The 18,547-nt window shown below is 41.3% G+C and overlaps 1 protein-coding gene across 11 annotated transcripts in view; it reads left to right on the forward strand.

Moving 5' to 3' along the window:
* Window positions 1-18,547, forward strand: part of farp2 (FERM, RhoGEF and pleckstrin domain protein 2) — a 187,911-nt gene that overhangs the window by 63,370 nt on the left and 105,994 nt on the right. For 10 of the 11 annotated variants that reach the window (XR_011344030.1, XM_069896453.1, XM_069896458.1 and 7 more), the window contains 4 exons: window positions 8,920-9,017; window positions 10,914-11,028; window positions 14,859-15,006; window positions 15,923-16,018. Coding sequence is in view for 10 of the 11 variants with exons in the window: in XM_069896453.1 (XP_069752554.1) it covers window positions 8,920-9,017; window positions 10,914-11,028; window positions 14,859-15,006; window positions 15,923-16,018 (457 nt within the window). In the remaining variant the exon portion in view is untranslated. The remainder of the gene's footprint in view (window positions 1-8,919; window positions 9,018-10,913; window positions 11,029-14,858; window positions 15,007-15,922; window positions 16,019-18,547) is intronic. The other variant, XM_069896460.1, reaches the window with a different exon arrangement.

Below are 18,547 nucleotides of genomic sequence, written 5' to 3' on the forward strand. Positions count from 1 at the left end.
AGCGTTGTCTCCGCTCCATCCTCAACATCCATTGGAGCGCTCACACCCCTAACGTCGAGGTACTCGAGATGGCAGAGGTCGACAGCATCGAGTCCACGCTGCTGAAGATCCAGCTGCGCTGGATGGGTCACGTCTCCAGAATGGAGGACCATCGCCTTCCCAAGATCGTATTATATGGCGAGCTCTCCACTGGCCACCGTGACAGAGGTGCACCAAAGAAAAGGTACAAGGACTGCCTAAAGAAATCTCTTGGTGCCTGCCACATTGACCACCGCCAGTGGGCTGATAACGCCTCAAACCGTGCATCTTGGCGCCTCACAGTTTGGCGGGCAGCAGCCTCCTTTGAAGAAGACCGCAGAGCCCACCTCACTGACAAAAGGCAAAGGAGGAAAAACCCAACACCCAACCCCAACCAACCAATTTTCCCTTGCAACCGCTGCAATCGTGTCTGCCTGTCCCGCATCGGACTGGTCAGCCACAAACGAGCCTGCAGCTGACGTGGACTTTTTACCCCCTCCATAAATCTTCGTCCGCGAAGCCAAGCCAAAGAAAAGAAGAAGATGGTGAGACAGTACACTATAAATAGATTTCAAAAGTGCAGGTAAACTTTTCATAATTTTTATTTTAAAGAGTGGCAGGGGAAGTTGAAGTGATTTAAAAGTGAAATGGTTTTATGGATTTCAAAATGAAACATGGAAGTAAAGCGATTAGGCTGCAATTTTATTAATCACTGCTTGGACCTTGAATATTGCTGACAGTTTTGGAACTTACTTGTGAGGAAAATTGTAAAGGTCTTGAGATACAGAGCACTTTTATGAGACGTTATCAGGGCTGAGGCTCTTCAGGCAAGTGGAGAAGTTTTAAAAAAAAATTAGCCTTTGATTTCGAAGGCAGCAGTCCTATGAGTTGACTCAGTGATTTTTAAGATAAGATTTTGATTGTAGGATCCAAAAGGAAATTACTCTGGCAAGTGCAAGTTATGCAAATCATAATAGATAGCAAGATTTGTGTAGCAGTTAATGCAACGCTATTACAGAGCCAGCGACCCAAGTTCTAATCCGCCGCTGTCTGAAAGGTGTTTGTACATTCTCCCCTTTGGGTGATCTGGTTTCCTGCAATGTCCCTGGCTAGAAGGTTAATTGGTCACATGGGTGAATGTGGGTGGTGCCGTCTCATAGGTCAAAAGGGCTTCTTACCATGCTGTATCTCTAAATAATGAACATGAGTTTGTCATTTACATTGTATAATGTACATATGCATCCTTTCTGCAGCCAAACAGGGACTCAATAAGGAAAAAACCCAACTGCAATAGTGTATATTAAATTAAAAAAGATAAAAAAAAGAGAAATTCTAAATGCTCGGTTATCATAGTGAAGAAAAAATGGAGAAGTTGCAATAATTAAGACAGTGCTTTTGTGGGGTCCAAGCAGAAGGTTCAAGGCTGTTGGAATGTCACTGTTCTTGAACTCAGAGGTGCAGGTCTTCAGACTTCTGTATCTTCTATCTGAAGGTAGCAGTGAGAAGAGGTTGTGACCAGGATGGTGGAGGTCCTGTAGAAGTTTGATAGAGTATTTGACAACATGCTAAATTTCCTCTGAGACCTTAGAAATGACTGATGTTAGTGTGTATTCTCACAGGTGTGTAGATGTGCTGGCTTCTGAAATATGGACTCCCAGAACTTCAATGTACTAACCCTCTCTGACTCTGTCCCATCAATGCAGACAAGTGAGTCATTCCTTGCTCCCCCTTCCTAAATTCCACAGCAAGTTCCATGGTCTTGCTGATGTTGAGAGTGAGATTTTTATAGCACCCAAGTAGATTCTCGATCTCCAGTCTATATTCTGACTAATTTCCAGTTACTCATCTAACAATGGTGAAGTCATTGGTAGAAGATTTCAAGGCATGTTATGAGAATTCTTTCCCCCCCACCCCCCAACTGCATTGTCAAGAGTTGGAATGCACCATCTGAGGGGAGAAAGTGGATGAAATGGATCCAATTAATGTTAAGTTGGTGATTCCCCAAGTGGATGGTGAGGAGAAAGGGGGCAGTGAATGTTTGTTTGTTTCTTGATGACGTGTTCTGGACAGGATAAGTGCCTCGTTCACATCTGCAAGGGCCAAGGCTTCAGGTTTGAAAATTTCAAATTATCTTCAGGTTGTAATATAAATTCACTGCCCACCCCCCCTATTTTTTTGGCCTGCCCATTGAACTCCCGATGGCTGCTCCTCACCCCGGCCACCTGCTCATCAGGTTCCTGATGGAAGCTCCTCACCCCAGCTGCCTGCCCATCAAGCTCCCAACAGCCCGAAGACAATGTAGTTACAGTTGAGATGTAAATTTACCCTTTCACATTGCTAAATAAATTGGTTTATGAAGTTTTATTTGTGAAATACATATGCTTATATATAGTGTTAGATTAGTTGTGAAATTTGTGGTAGACCTAATACCAAATAAGAGGTGTGTGTTTGTTGTATGTGTTTTTGGTTGGGATGTGGATGTGCTAGGAATGTGGCCTGGGAACAAAGGGGGTGGAAAAAGTTTGGGAACCACTGAGTTGAAAGAGAATCAGAGTAGGCCACCTGGCCTCTTGAACATGCCTGCCATTCAATATAATCATTACAGATCTGCCTCAGGGCTCAACTCTTCTAATCCAGTACATCATTTCCCTCAAATCTCTGATGTTTAATAAAAAAAATCCTTTAAATAGCTCCAGTGTTTTCTTCTTCACAACATCTGGGATAGATAATTCCAGAGCTTTGTTTTCCGCAGATGCACCTCATCTTTGAATGATGGCCATCTTGCAACTCTGTCCCCGTATTCGAGATGCTCCCACTCATTGAAACATTTTAAAATCTACCTGTTAATAGTTTGCATTTTGATTAAGATCGTACCTCATTCTACTAAACCTGAAAGAGTGTAGGTCTAACTTGTTATCTTGTTGGAATAGGACTACCCTCTCATCGCAGAAATTAGTCCACTGCATCAATTTTGCTTCCATTGCTGAAAAATTCTTGAACAAACTTCCTTGTATTTGAACAGCATTGTAGCAGTTAGTACAATGCTATTACAGCTCCAAGAAAAGTGCAGAGAACAAAACAAAGGACTTGACATCACCTTTGTTGACCTCACCAAAGCCTTTGACACTGTGAGCAGGAAAGGGCTTTGGCAAATGCTAGAGCGCCTCGGATGCCCCCCCAAGTTCCTCAACATGGTTATCCAACTGCACGAAAACCAACAAGGTCGGGTAAGATACACCAATGAGCTCTCCGAACCCTTCTCCATTGACAACGGCGTGAAGCAAGGCTGCGTCTTCGCACAAACCCTCTTTACCATCTTCTTCAGCATGATGCTGAAACAAGCCATGAAAGACCTCAACAATTAAGATGCTGTTTACATCCGGTACCGCACGGATGGCAGTCTCTTCAATCTGAGGCGCCAGCAAGCTCACACCAAGACACAAGAGCAACTTGTCCGTGAACTACTCTTTGCAGACGATGCCGCTTTAGTTGCCCATTCAGAGCCAGCTCTCCAGCGCATGACGTCCTGTTTTGTGGAAGTCAGCCTGAAGAAAACTGAGGTCCTCCATCAGCCAGCTCCCCACCATGACTACCAGCCCCCCCCCCCCCCATATCTCCATCGGGCACACAGAACTCAAATGCAAGGATCGACAAAGAGATAGACAACAGACTCGCCAAGGCAAATAGTGCCTTTGGAAGACTACACAAAAGAGTCTGGAAAAACAACCACTTGAATAAACACACAAACATCAGCATGTACAGAGCCATTGTCATTCATACCCACGCTCATGTTCGGCTCCGAATCATGGGTCCTCTACTGGCATCACCTACAGCACCTAGAACGCTTCCATCAGCGATGTCTCCACTCCATCCTCAACATTCATTGGAATGACTTCATCACCATCATCAAAGTACTCGAGCTGGCAGAGTCCGCAAGCATCAAATCCATGCTGCTGAAAATCCAACTGCGCTGGGTGGGTCATGTCTCCAGAATGGAGGACTATCGCCTTCCCAAGATCGTGTTCTATGGTGAGCTCTCCACTGGCCACTGAGACAGAGGTGCACTAAAGAAGAGGTACAAGGACTGCTTAAAGAAATCTCTTGGTGCCTGCCACATTGACCACCGCCAGTGGGCTGATATCACCTCCAACAGTTCGGCAGGCAGCAACCTCTTTTGAGGAAGACCGCAGAGCCCACCTCACTGACAAAAGACAAAGGAGGAAAAACCCAACATTCAACCCCAACCAACCAATTGTCCCTTGCAACCGCTGCAACCGTGTCTGCCTGTCCCGCATCGGACTTGTCAGTCACCAACGAGCCTGCAGCAGACGTGGACATACCCCTCCATAAATCTTCGTCCGCGAAGCCAAGCCAAAGAAGAATTACAGCACCAGTGACCATTCACATCTGGTCCTGTCCATGAGGAGTTTGTTTTCCCCATGTGTTTCCTTCAGTTGCTTTTGCATTCCACTGATGTACGGGGTTAGAAGGCTAATTGGTCAAGTGGCTATATTTTGGCGACGTGGACTCATGGGCCAGAAGGGCCTTTAAAAGTGCTGCATCTCTGAATTAAAAAAAACGACAATCCTCAAAACTTAAAAATGTCACCTTAAATTTTAAGTCATCCTGTACAAAGAGTATGAAATTCTTAGCTTGATGACAAAGTTGTAGCACCTCCTCCATCTACCTGTCAGCTCCAAAGTGTGCCCCGTTAGTTATATGCGAAGTCTCAGCACTCCATGTGGGGTCCATCTGCCTGGTCGACTGCTCTCGACTCTGTATAGGCCAGGGTTGTCAAACTCAAATTCACGGAGGGCCAAAATTAAAAACTTGGACTAAGTCGAGGGCCGAACTAAATATTTATTGAAAATTTTCAACAACATCTGCATGTTTTCTCTTCTTTCAACATATGTAATGTTAAACTTTTTCTTATTAAAATAAATGTTTAATAATAGTTTTGGATAAACTCTTTCCAGAAGCATTAACAAATGAGAAATAAAATATTCAATAAATAATATTTCTCTATAGAGGATTTGTCAAATGTTGCTAGTGTGGTGTCGAATAGTAAAATCTGAGGGCTATTGAGAATGTGGGAGAATAACATGATTCCTGAAACAATCAGATGGGTGACTGATTGTGGGCATGAACTCTAGCAGGGTTATTTGCCATGCCCTTTTTCCATTGGTACAGCTATCCTTTGATTTACCCACTTTTCAAGTTTTATGCCTAATGAGCTTGTATCCAGGTGCAGGACCATTTTTAACCAGGAATATATTTATCACTGTGACATGAAACTATTGGAAGATCGTTTTATCCTGAGATTAAAGTTCATAATACTTACTCAGGCCTGTGTGCGGGAGGGCGGGGTTTGCGGGCGATCGGGTTGGACAATGACAGTGCGGGGGCATTGGCTCTCGCTGCAGGGCGGCATCTCGGCGGATCAGCGGCCCTGTCACCGTGAGTCGCGGATCGGCCTGCGGCAGGGAGGGGGAGTGGGCAACAGTCCTGGCGAGGTCAGGCCTGAGACCTCCGGTTCCGGGCGCTGGGAAGTGGCCTTGGCTTCCCCTGACACCGGCCAGGCCCCAAAACCAGAGTCCACGGTGAGACCCTGCAACGTAAACAGGAGGTGGGGGCGATTAGTAGGCTGACGCCAATGCATTCTGGGATTTGTTGTATTACTGTGCATGCGCTATACTGGCGCGGCGGCCAGCGGGCCACCTCTAATACATTTTTGAAATGATCTTGCGGGCCAAATATAATTATATCGCGGGCCAAATTTGGCCCGCGGGCCAGAGTTTGACATGTGTGGTATAGGCTTTAAGTGGCCTGTTACAGGAGCCGACAGTGGTTTATTTTAAAATAACCAAATAAAATTTAAACCTTTCAAATGATAATTTGCTATTTAAAATATTGCAATTTGGCTTTTAACAGCATCCACCGGTCAGCGGTAAGCATCAAATTTGGGGGTCTGTCTTGTACAAAGGATATTGCTCAAGACCAACATTTTAAGTGGAAATAAAACACAAAATGCTGGAGAAACTCAGCAGATCAAATAGTGCCTTTATGTAGCAAAGGTAAAGATACATAACTTTCGGGCTATAGAGTTGTCCTATACAACAGTATATATGGTATAAGGGAAGAAAACTGTACACAAAACTTCAGGTACTCCTTCACCAGTACTCTGTAATTTTTAATTTTCAATCCCCCCTCCAATAAAGACTAATGTGTTTAATTATGTAATCTACCATTCATGGATAAGAACACCTTGATCCTTTTATGCATTTGCAGTCTCTCTCCATTTAGGTAATAGCCTGCCTTTTAATTCCTCTGACATTTTACCCACATTAAACTTCATTTGCCAAGTGTTCACCACTTTATCCTTATCTTGCTGCAAAATTCAAATATACCAATTGGAGTCTGTCCAACCACTTTTATTTTGCATCATAGCAAACTTGGATATTTTGTACTCTTTCCTCATCTCTAAGTTATTAATGTAGATTGTAAATAATTGAAGGCCAAACACACTTAGCTAATCAAATACATAAAGGAGCTGGAGAAACGCTGCAAGTCGTGTAGCGTTCTTTATGGTTACCAACATTTCGGGCCTTGGTCTTCGTCGTCTTCAAGTCAAACAAAGATTAATTTATTCGGGCCTTGGGTTTCATCGTCTTCAAGTCTGACAAAGATCAATTTATTCGGGCCTTGGCCTTCGTCATCTTCAAGTCTGACAAAGATCAATTTATTCGGGCCTTGGATTTCATCGTCTTCAAGTCTGACAAAGATCAATTTATTCGGGCCTTGGGTTTCATCGTCTTCAAGTCTGACAAAGATCAATTTATTCGGGCCTTGGGTTTCATCGTCTTCAAGTCTGACAAAGATCAATTTATTCGGGCCTTGGGTTTCATCGTCTTCAAGTCTGACAAAGATCAATTTATTCGAGCCTTGGGTTTCATCGTCTTCAAGTCTGACAAAGATCAATTTATTCGGGCCTTGGCCTTCGTCATCTTCAAGTCGGACAAAGATCAATTTATTCGGGCCTTGGCCTTCGTCATCTTCAAGTCTGACAAAGATCAATTTATTCGGGCCTTGGCCTTCGTCATCTTCAAGTCTGACAAAGATCAATTTATTCTGATTCCTCTTTAGGATAATTGGTCTTTAATAAAAGTTGACTCACTTTCCCATTCTGATGCCGCTGGGGAAATTCAAATAAACTACATTGATAGCTTCTGCTCTATTAACTGTCACTCTGTTAAAGAACGCTAGCAAATTTGTCCAAGGTTTATTTAGTTGGATTACTTTAAGCTTTCCTAAGTGTCTAGCTATTTCCTCCTTGATCACCACATTTGCTGTTTTTCAATCTGTTGGTACCCTCACAGACCATGGTGAATTCTGATCAACTATCTTTGAAGTTGTTCTTTTTAAATCCTTGGTTCCTAGTGACCTGTGTCTTTATCTCTGTATACTTTTGCTCCTCTTGAAGAATTTGTATCAGTTTTTGAATTTATTTGTGTAATCATTGATATTGAGATGATATTCTAATGATGATTAATTGGTTTGAATAATCTGTTGTGTGTTTCCTGTAATTAATTCCTCAATCTCATTCTGCAGGGCTTCCATACTTCGTTCCCCATTCTCTTTTTCTGTGAGAGACTTTTGCTTTTGTTTTGCTACTTGTACTTGTTCTCCTTCCATTCCTCTTTCTGTTTTTTTTCATTTTCTTCTGGTGGTTCCTGGAAAATTCACAATCTGATCCACTACTACAATGTGCTACTTTTGTCATCTAATTTTCAGTTTAATATTTTCCTCACCTTTTTGTGAACTGTGTTTTGTTGATTGGAATAAATTTCTACCGAATGCTATGAAATGGCTGCTTAAGTATCTGCTGCTGCTCATGTACTGACCTTTGCTTTCGTATGAATTTTAAGTTGAGGACACTGATTTTTGGATCCAATGTCTTTGCCATCAATTGTGCATGGGGTTTTAACCACATTCTAGCCCAGTACATTAAACTACGTTCTCTTATTAATCTTAGCTCAGTCATTACACATGATAGGTGTGCGCATAAAGAAAATTAAGCATGCAAGTCTTCAGTACAACTGCTATTTCTGCCATGGCGATAGCTTTCTGTGCTATAAGTTTCACTGGTGGTTCATGTAGATCAGTGGTTTTCACACTGCTCCCCCTAAACACTCATTCCACCTCAAGCAATCCCTATGTCATAAGTGCTCTGTGATTAGTAAGGGATTGCTTCAGGTGGGATGTGAGTGGGAAGGGAAAGTTGAGAGCCACTGCTCTAGACCCAATTGTTACTGAAATATTTTGCTTGAGAAAGATTGTCATTGCCCATTTCTTTTGGAATTATGAAACCGTGCACATAATGAGTCAATGAAGTATGATTAAAACAGTGGTTTTCAAACCTTTTTCTTTCCACTCACATACCACCTTAAACAGTCTCTTACTAATTACAGAGCACTTATGGCATAGGGATTACTTAAGGTGGAATCTGAGTTTAGGTGCCTGGAATGGGTGGTAGAAGTAGATATGACAGCAATTTTTAAGAGGCATTTAGACAGGCTCATGGACAGGCATGGAATCAAAGACTGTAGAGCATGGAATTAGTTTAATAATGGCATCCTGGTCAGCATAGACATCATGGGCTAAAAGGGTCTGTTCAAGTGTTGTACTATTTTATGGCCTAACTTTATAGTTCCTGTAGAAAGTGACAGACTATTTAATTTTTTAATAATGTTGTACCTAGTTGCAGGATTGTGAAATTCTCTGATGCCAGGCACTTGAAAAGAATTACAAACAATGAGGCACCTGATATTGCTCCATTTGTGGGTGTGTGCATTTCAAATAGAAGGTGAGATCTTCCATAAATTGTCTATTTTCTTTTCCTAGGTATTTATTTGTGCTGCAGATTAAGCGGGACCTGGCACAGAACAAAATAATGTGCAATGAGAACACGACTGCACTCCTCATCTCTCATATTTTCCAATGTGAGTGTTGACGCTAAACAATAGTCTTCTATTTAGAGCTCATCAATGCCATGTATAGCAGCTAAATTACCACCATGCCAAACACTTTGGTATAAATGAAAAAAATAGAGTTCTATTTTAATTGTGGCAGAGTATTTAAGCAACAAGAATTGGAAGGTGATTTGTACCTCTTGAAGTGAACAGGGAATGATGAAAAAGTGAGGAGCTTGTGAACGGGATCTGAAGATGAAGCCTCATCTCTGGAATCCATATTGGAAGCTGGATAAGCAACATGAAGAACTGAAGAGTATGGAGATGTTGGGAGGGAGGTGCTGAGATAGACTTGGGCATCATTCATGTCTTCGAGAAGTGGATGTAAAATAGGAGGAAGTTGAGGGTTTTTTCTTAGATAGCTACAGCTTGTGTACAGGAAGGATGTTACAGGAAGAGATTCTCTATCATATCATGTGTAAGACTGGAGCGCAAGGAGGGAAGTGCCATCAACTGTGTCAATAGCTGCTAATGCAAAAGCAGGATGACAAGGGGTGTTCCTCATTAATGAGCAGTGTTTTAATGCAGTGAAAGGCAGAAACATGATTATGATTGGGCATGGATATGCAGGAAATTAAAGGTGCCCATTGAAAACTTCTGAGAGGATAGAGATGTTGGAAATGGGCCAATTTAAAAAAAAAAAACAAATAAGTAGTTGCAAAGAAAGAATTAAGAATTGTTTTCGAAGGAAGATGATAAATAATTTGAGAGTGGGGACAATGTCAAAAGCAAAGGAAACTCAAGAAGTGAGATAAAATGGGGGCATTGAAGTAGAGTTGTGTGTTCAACAATTTAATGTGATTAAAGTGGTAGTAGAGGGGGTATGTCATTGTCTCCATTTAAATTCATGATAGAAACCAAAATATTGTACAGGAATAGCAGTATTTTAGAAATTCTGTTTGGAGTATTGAGGTAAGGGATCATAAAGGGGCTGTATTTTAGAAATTCTGGTAGGAGTATTGAGGTATGGGATCATAAAGAGGCTGTATTTTAGAAATTCTGGTTGGAGTATTGAGGAATGGGATCATAAAGGGGCTGTATTTTAGAAAAGAAGGGGCACAGTTGGACAATGAGTAGGAGAATGATGGCTCTCATCATTGCAGTGCCTTCTGACTTGCATTGTTCCTTGCTGGAAGCAGCTTGCCTTTGGATTTGAATCCCTCAATGTCCTCACTTTTTAAAATCTATTCCACTTCCCTCATCCTGATGATGGCTTGCTACCTCTGTGTTCATCGTGTTCTGTCCTGATTTTAGAGTTCCTGCTAACTCTGTATTATGGATTTTATTCTGCAATTATTTTTTTGGAGAACCCTTCAGTTTAAATTTTAAATTGAGACACTGTAACAGGCTTTTTGGCCCACGAGTCCATGCCCCAAATTAGATCCAATTGACTTACAATCCCGGTATGTTGTTGAATAGTGGGAGGAAACCGGAGCCCCTGGGGAAAACCCACACAGATATGGGGAGATGTGCACAATCTTAGACAGCGTGAGATTCGAACCCTGGTCCCGATCGCTGGTGCTGTTACAGTGTTGCACTAACCACTAACTGCCACCCCAGTTACTTTGATGCAAAATATTCTAGACACTACATCATTTTTGTTATCTTTTTCTATCTGCGTCTTATTCTTTAAAAAAAAATTCTGCCAAAATGTCTTGTGGATGTTGAATTTGTCATCTGTATCCTACCTTCCCTTCCTGATCTAAATGTTTGCCTTCAACCCTATCAGAATCCATTTCCACAGCCTCGTCAGGTTCTTCATTATTCCTTGGTTTTGTTCACAGTCAAAAATAATCCAGTGTAGTATGTTTGGGTATAATGCTTCTGATGGGTTGCTATCTTGATAATAATCCTTTTTTTTTTAAGCGGAAATCGGGGATTGTGACGAAGCTGCAGATCTGGTTTACTTTGAGAACAACATACTTTCCCCAAACCAGCAAATGTTGCAAGAAAAGATTATAGCGTTTCATCGGCAAAACATGTGAGTATAATTTGTCTAGACCAGCTGCCAGTTCTCTGGTTTTGTTGCAAACAAGATGAAATCCTGTCCAATACCTAGTAGTCATGAACATTTCAGTGTGTTGCATAACTCTTTATCCTTCTGAGCAGAAGATTCTTTCATCGTTAAGTTGTTGCTTCTCCATTCTTTGACTAAAATGCACAACTAATAATGATTGTTGTCATCTTAAAGCTGTTGGCCAGGAGGAGAGAAACTGCCCTATCATGACAAGAACCAGTCTGCTTTACCTGTGGCTTGAGGTTTGATTGTGAGTTGGAATGTGTGCTTTTAAATAGAAAAATATTTTTTTCTGGCTATCCATCCCATGGGATGATGATGATTCCTTTCAGTCAGTTTGTAGGTCTTGATACGAGGCCACGCCACTCATCAAAAAGGAGCAGCGTGTGCATTAATAGATTTAGATGAGTAGGGGTTGCACAGGTCCAGACCCACCCTCTCGACGTCCCCTTCCAGATCCAGTGGTATGGTGAGGTCCATGACTGCTGGGGGAAGTTCTGTTGCAGTGAATGGCCAGACACAGCTTTGATGCAAGGGATGCCCTTTCTGTGCTTCGCAGCACGTGTTTGCCATTGACCCTGCAAGAGGGTTCGTCCACCCTTTGACAGGTCTTGTTTTTCATCCTGCAGAGTGTCTAGCCACCCTCCACACCAGGCAAGCCTGGTGGAAGAACCAGTTTCGTCACTGACCACTTGACCATGTGGCAGGTAGTACTGGGTTACATGCTTTTTAAAATTGCACAGTTACAGCTCTAACTTGCATATCAAAGCTTTTACATGCCCGATTCTTGTTTTCTTTGGCTCTATCTGCTTTCTTAATTTATCAATCCGATAACTCAGTAAGCTAAGATGTGCCACAACAGTCCTATCTTTGCCTTACTGGAAGTATTATTTGTTCTATCATTCTCACTGATCCTTGAAACTAACTTGCTTTCTGAATTTCTTCATCTTTCCTGTGAAATATCCTTCTCCCCATTCAAAGATATTGTTTGAGCTGTTAAGTGTCTCTGCATTTTCTGTTTTATTTCCAATTTCCAGCACCTGGAGAATTTTTCCCAGTTGCTTACAGAGCTCTTGTTTTTAAAAATCTGTATATTTTAGTCCGACATAAAGAACATTTAAAATAGAGTGAAATGATTTGGTTATTTGCGTCCTTTTATATGTGAATTTTATTTATAACATTGTAATTCAAGATTATTTTTACGGGAACCTGCTGAAATTGTATAATCTGTAATGATTTTTATTAACTGAGATCAGCAGAGTTGATCATTTTAATTGCTGATTATTATTTTTTTGTACCAGGTCCCACTCCTGCCCCTGCCAGGTAGCGCTCCTGCCTCTGCCAGATCTTGTTCCTGCCCCCGCCCTGTCCTGTTCTTGCCTACTACCTTGCCCTCTTTCTGCCCTTTGAAATTAATGATTGCTTATGAAGTAGGGGGCAGAATGAGTTAATCATTAGTGTGGGCTACAGTGGTACCCGTGTAAAATTTTATAAATTAAATCGAATCATAATTTTTCTCCTTGTTGCAGACATGTATCTGTTGCATGGGTCAGAGCCAATACCAAATATTTTGCAATTTCTACAATGGAATTCACCAATTAGTTGGTATTATCTTTTTAGAAACCAGTGATACAAGTAGTGCAATGAGTCCCTTTGATTCTTCTTTGACTGTGTAATTGGGTATTGTATAAATGACATCTCATGTCATCTTATTAATACTGAATTATTCCATAAAATTGTTTATTTTTCTGCAAATGATAATCCTTCAGTACAATCTGAGTGTCTGTAGTTTCGTTTCTTCATAATCTGTACATTCATGAAACGTGACTCCCAACTGAAATTTATTTCTCGCCAAGTCATTGAGAATCTATAAAGACTTTGAAGCTGCAAATAACCTTTGGACTGAAATGGCAGTTATAAACCAAACATTGCTGTCATAGAGAACATTTCAATAATAAAACTATGACTCAAGCCCTAGAAATCTGCTTTACTGAAGTTGAAATAAGCAAAGCAGAGATTACGGATGTTTTAGTGAATGGTGGACGTGCTTTACATGAACTTTTTGGGTTCTAGGATAAATTGTGCAGTTCGAAAATTAGCTATTGATATCAAATTGGCGGGGCAAGTAATCAATACAAAGACAAAATACAGGAAGGTTTTGAAAAGGTTACAGAATGATGATTTAATTGACAAATTAACTCTGTTCCTAAAAATATCTAACTCTGTGGACAAAGAAAATAATTTGGTTTGCAGTCAAGCAGATTGCCTAAAAGTAACAATATGAGTTATCAAGGCTGGGGAAAAATAGGCTAAACCTTCTGGTATTCATTTTTGGAGGAAATAAACAGATAAACAATTTGTCTTAGCATGAAGCAGCCTTCACATGGAACATTGTGAAAAATTTTTTTCATCTCAATGTTACAGGAAGACCAGAAAGAGACTTGATGAATTGCTTACTAGGAATACCTGGGTGCAAGGTTGCTCTTGTGTGGAATGATGAGAATGGATCTGGGCGATTAAGTAAATAATAGTGGTAGCTGCAATACTGAATTCAGGAGAAACTTCTTGCAGAGGCAACAGCATAAATATGAAGGAGGAAAAAGAATCTGTTGAATGGACAAGGTGAAGAGTGGTGGGTAGAATTTCCTGTAGATGGATATTCTGGGCTAAACAGTCAGTTACTGTGCTTTAATAATGCTTGATATTTGGTTAGACTGTATCTTTTAAATGTGCACATAAACCCGTCCTTACGACAGCAGGTTTACTCTAATTTATGAAAACTTTCTTTGCATATCATGGCGAATTTGGAGTTGGCAAGAACTTTTTGAAATCTGATGTAAGTCTCTTGAGTGCCAAAAAGATAGGATGGTGCCCAGTGACAGCAAAATTATAGACCATTGAATGATTTTGTATTGGATTATCTAATTCTTACGAGATGACATTGGCCTTTGGATAGCATCTTGTTCCACATTGTCTACCATTATAAGCACCTAAATTCCCCTGTTGTAAAAACCTTAGTTGTTGTGAAGATAAAAGGAATAGTACATCTTTATGATTGAGTGCAAAGTTGCACTGCAGGAGTTCTCTAATTTGGCGTCGGGGTGTGCAAATGGGAAATGTAAAGCAGGGTGGAGGATAAAACAAAACGTTTATTAGTCACACATCAATATGTGGTGTGAAGGCTGGAAACAAGTGACTTGCCTTGACTTCAGAATCTAGCCTTGTCCAACCCTTGCACAAGTTTCACTGCAACAATTTTCCAATAATCTATCATGGACCCACATCCCCCCCCCCCACCTCATTACTCAGGAAAGCACAACAGTGCCTACACTTCCTAAGGATGTTGAGGAAGGCAAGATAAATAACCTCCATCTTAATAACATTTTATAGGAACACAATTGAGAGTGTCCTGTCAGGCTGCATCATTGTACACCAGGTGCAAAGCATGACTGCTCTGAGGGATGTCTCATTGGCAATATTCTAGCTTGGAGATTTTTTTTGGTGGGGGGGGGGTGGTGGAGGTATAGATTGATGGGGTGCAGGGAAATATGAGGAGGTTGAGGTTGTACCTATGATGCTATAAAGTCCTGCATAGTTAATAAATTGAAACAAAGTGTGTATCATGGAGAAAGCTACTCATCTCTAAAACCCAGCTGGCATAATTGACACTGATGATTTCCACTTACAAGGCAAGAGGCACTGAAAGACCCGAGGCTCTGAAAGACCCAAGGCACACGGTAGCAACGTACTCAGACTATTCATAGTTGCTGTCTCTTGTGTGGTTTGTGTTTCAGAGGCCAGACGCCAGCTGAGTCAGACTTCCAGGTTCTGGAGATAGCACGGAAGCTCGAAGTGTACGGAATTCGATTTCACCCAGCCACTGATAGAGAAGGGACGAAAATCAATCTGGCAGTTGCCCACATGGGGGTGCTGGTGTTTCAGGTAGAGATGAGCTTGAGTCAAGAGAAATCAATGCACTGGATCTTGAAATTCCTGTGGTCAGATATCTAAAAGTAAAGGCTCAAGCAGCAGTGCTTTGACATTTGTAATTTGTGTTCCACAAATCTGAATGTTAGATTACTGGGTGCACCTTTTGTAAAATAATACTTTTGCTTTCTTTAAATGGCATTGCAGTTTTTGTTTTATTACTTTCTCTAATCCTCCCTTGTCTTTCGTGTGATTTTCCAAACTGTTTTGCTTAATGCTGATCCTGAGAACAGCTGTCTTGTGGTGTATCATGTTACAAATATTTCTAGATTGGCACAGTGCCACAGCTGGTAGTCACTGCCTCTCAGAGTGCTAGTGACCCGAGTTCAGTCCTGACTTCTGGTGCAGTCAGCATGGCGTTTGCACACTTTCCCTGCGAGCGCATTGGCTTCCTCCTGCATCCTAAACATTTGCAGGTTGTAGCTGAATTGGCTGCAGTAAATTGTCACCAACATGTATAAGTGGTTGAATCTGTAGGGGAGCTGATGGGGAATAAAATGGGTTTAGGTAGGATCAATATAAAAATGGGTGGTTGTTGGTTGGTATGGACTGGGTGGGCTGAAGGGCCTGTTTGCATGCATTACAACTCTTGTTTCTATCAATGACACAAATTTGTCTTGCGATTTATAAATGGATTATTTGACATTCTCATCCATAATTTTTCCTGGTTAACTTCTGACTCACAAGGATGGGGAATCAACGATCTGCTTTGAAGGACTTTGGCCCTGTTTGATATTCAATATGTGCCACTAGCTAATGCTTTTTCAGAGCCTCTATCTGGAAGCTACATGGTTAAATCCAGCTGCAGACTTGCAGATTTGTGTTTTTTTTTCACTCTAACCCCCAGTTCTAACTCTTCTCTTTCCTCTAGGGCAATACAAAAATTAATACCTTTAATTGGGCGAAGATCCGAAAGCTTAGTTTCAAGAGGAAAAGATTCCTCATCAAGCTCCATCCAGAGGTCCATGTATGGTTTGAATTTTTTTATGCTATATGATATAAAATTTCTGTCTACATTGAAGAAAGTTGAGAAAAGTGAATAAAAGCTTTCAAGAAAAACGTGTTTTTAAAAAAAAAAAAATTAATAAATAAAAAATAAAAAAATAACTGCAGAGAGAGGTGGAGAGGAATTTGTGAATTTGGCAGAGAATGCTCCAAGCTATTTTGCAAATGTCAACTCTGGGAAATCTGTAAGCATTCCCAAGTTGAAGTTAAATAATAGTATTGAATATTGCCTCTGAGCTGTGACATGCAATTGAACCAGAGAGATGAAAGTGAAATTTTTCACTTTTGGTGTGTGAATGTTCAAGCAAAAAAAACCAAACTGCTGGGAAACTGCAGGTTGGGCAACAATCAGGGAGGAAAATGGACTGTCTGTTTTGGGCCAAGATCCTTCAACTAAGAGCAGAAAGACGATAGACAGTGAACTGAGAGGGGAGGGGTGGGGGGGGGGGGGTGAAGGAAGGAGGGAAATCGCTAGCTAGTGATGGGTAGATCCAGGAAAGGTTGACAGGAGAAAGAGGCTGGAGACAGTGTAATTGAGATGTGATGACTACAAAAGGCTGCAGTTTATTGAATCTAAATGAAGGTGGGTAAAGGTTGAAATAAAATAAGGCAGGGTTGGTGGGTGGATGGGAACAGTAACAGAGGAGATGAGGGACCCAGTGGAAGGTGTGGGGAGATCTGGGGGGAAGAGAAAGGGGTAACAGAGCTGGGGGAGTGGGGGTTTAGAAAGAAGGGTTTATGTAAAAGCATCTGGTCGATCAGGAGGAGAGAGAAAGGACTTGAGAGAGTCTGGGTTATCTCAGATTGTTCATGTGTTGGGTTGTATGAGAGACTAAACAGTTTGTGTATGGGTTCGCCTCTGGAATAGAAAGGAAAGAAATGGCCAGCAACCGGATGACCATTGCAGACACAGCACAGGTGCTTAGCAAAGTGGTCGCTCAGTCTATGCTTGGCTTCACTGATCAAGAAGCCACATCTGGAGCACTGAATGCAATCTGTAAAGTTGGAGAAGGTCCATGTGAATCTCTGTCTTACCTGAAAGAAGTGTTTTATTCTTGGATGGTGATTGAGGAAGTGTAGGGTGAGTTGTTACTCCTCCTGTGCTTGTAGGGGAAAGTACTTGGGGATGGGGAGAGATGGATAAACCAAAAAGACACAGGAAGAGTGATCACTACAGAAAGGGATAGGGAGTGGAAAATGTCACTGATGGTGGGATTATGTTGTTTATAACCCAACAATATGAAATATGAACGTTCTCCAATTTCAGGGAGAGCCTGCTTCCTCTTCTCTTTTCTTCTAATCTACCTGGGTCTGTCCTCCCTCCCTTTCTCTTTCTAACCCTTCTATCCATACCCTCTAGCCCCCAGTTTCTTCTACCCATCTTCCCATCACCCATCCACTCATCCCACTGGGTCACCTATCCCTTCTACTCAATTTTCCCATGTGTCCACCATCCCTTGGTCTTTTCCTGATTCTATCATCTGCAGCCTTTTGTTGCCCTCACTGGCTACCTCTGAACCTTGGATGCTATCACTGTCCATCTGTCAACCAACCCCTCCACACCTAGATTCATCTATCACTTGCTAATTCCTGACTAATCTCACCCCTCACCTTTTTACCTCTCCTCCCAGTCCAGATGAAGAGTCTTAACCTGCTGTCAACTGTCCATCTCCCTCCACACACAGATGCTGCCTGATCTGCTGAGTTCCTCCAGTAGTTTTGCTTTAGATTTCAGCACCTGCAGTTCCTAGGATCTCCAAGTAATATTCAAGATGTTTCAAATGCAATCTTGCATTATCTATACATTTCAATGCCATTCAAAACATCCACTTGACCCCCTCCTTCCATTTGGATCTTACGCAAAACCTGCCCCTTTTGTCTTTAGTGGTAGCAGTTCTACCTAAGAGTCCTAATACCAAGAAATAAGAATTAAACTGGACTACACTTTTCAGATGGAATACTACACTACTAAAGATAACTGCTAGATGTAAAAAGGGAATTTTTTTGATGTTTTAACCAAGTTTTATTTACACATTAGGTAATGTTAATAAAATGATTACTTTGCCTATTTATAGGACTTGGTGCAATTTAACTACAATCTTTTCCTATATTACAACCATTGAAATGGTATTTGGCTAGTCTTGGCTCAAATGTTGCTAAAACCTTTGTCATGTTAGAGTTTTCTAATTGGGTATTTTGCAGGGTAGATTCACTTGCTAGATTCTTAAATTTGCTCATTGAAAATTCATTTCTCCAAGTTGAGTGCAACCATTGTTAATCTATCTCAGTTTTTAACCTTTTTTGTATAAAAGTCACCTCCTTTTTGTATAAAAGACACCTTGTATCCAAATCTCATTGACCATTACCTGCTCCAAAATCAAATTACCCTTCTAAATTTCCATCTCACTCTTGAATCATCTTTCCATTCAATCTTGAGGCCAATACCTTGTTTAACTTAGAACTCTGGAAACCCAGAAATGCTGGAGGAACT

This window comes from Narcine bancroftii, chromosome 9 (genome assembly GCF_036971445.1).
Source record: "Narcine bancroftii isolate sNarBan1 chromosome 9, sNarBan1.hap1, whole genome shotgun sequence".
NCBI classification, from domain to species: Eukaryota; Metazoa; Chordata; class Chondrichthyes; order Torpediniformes; family Narcinidae; genus Narcine; species Narcine bancroftii.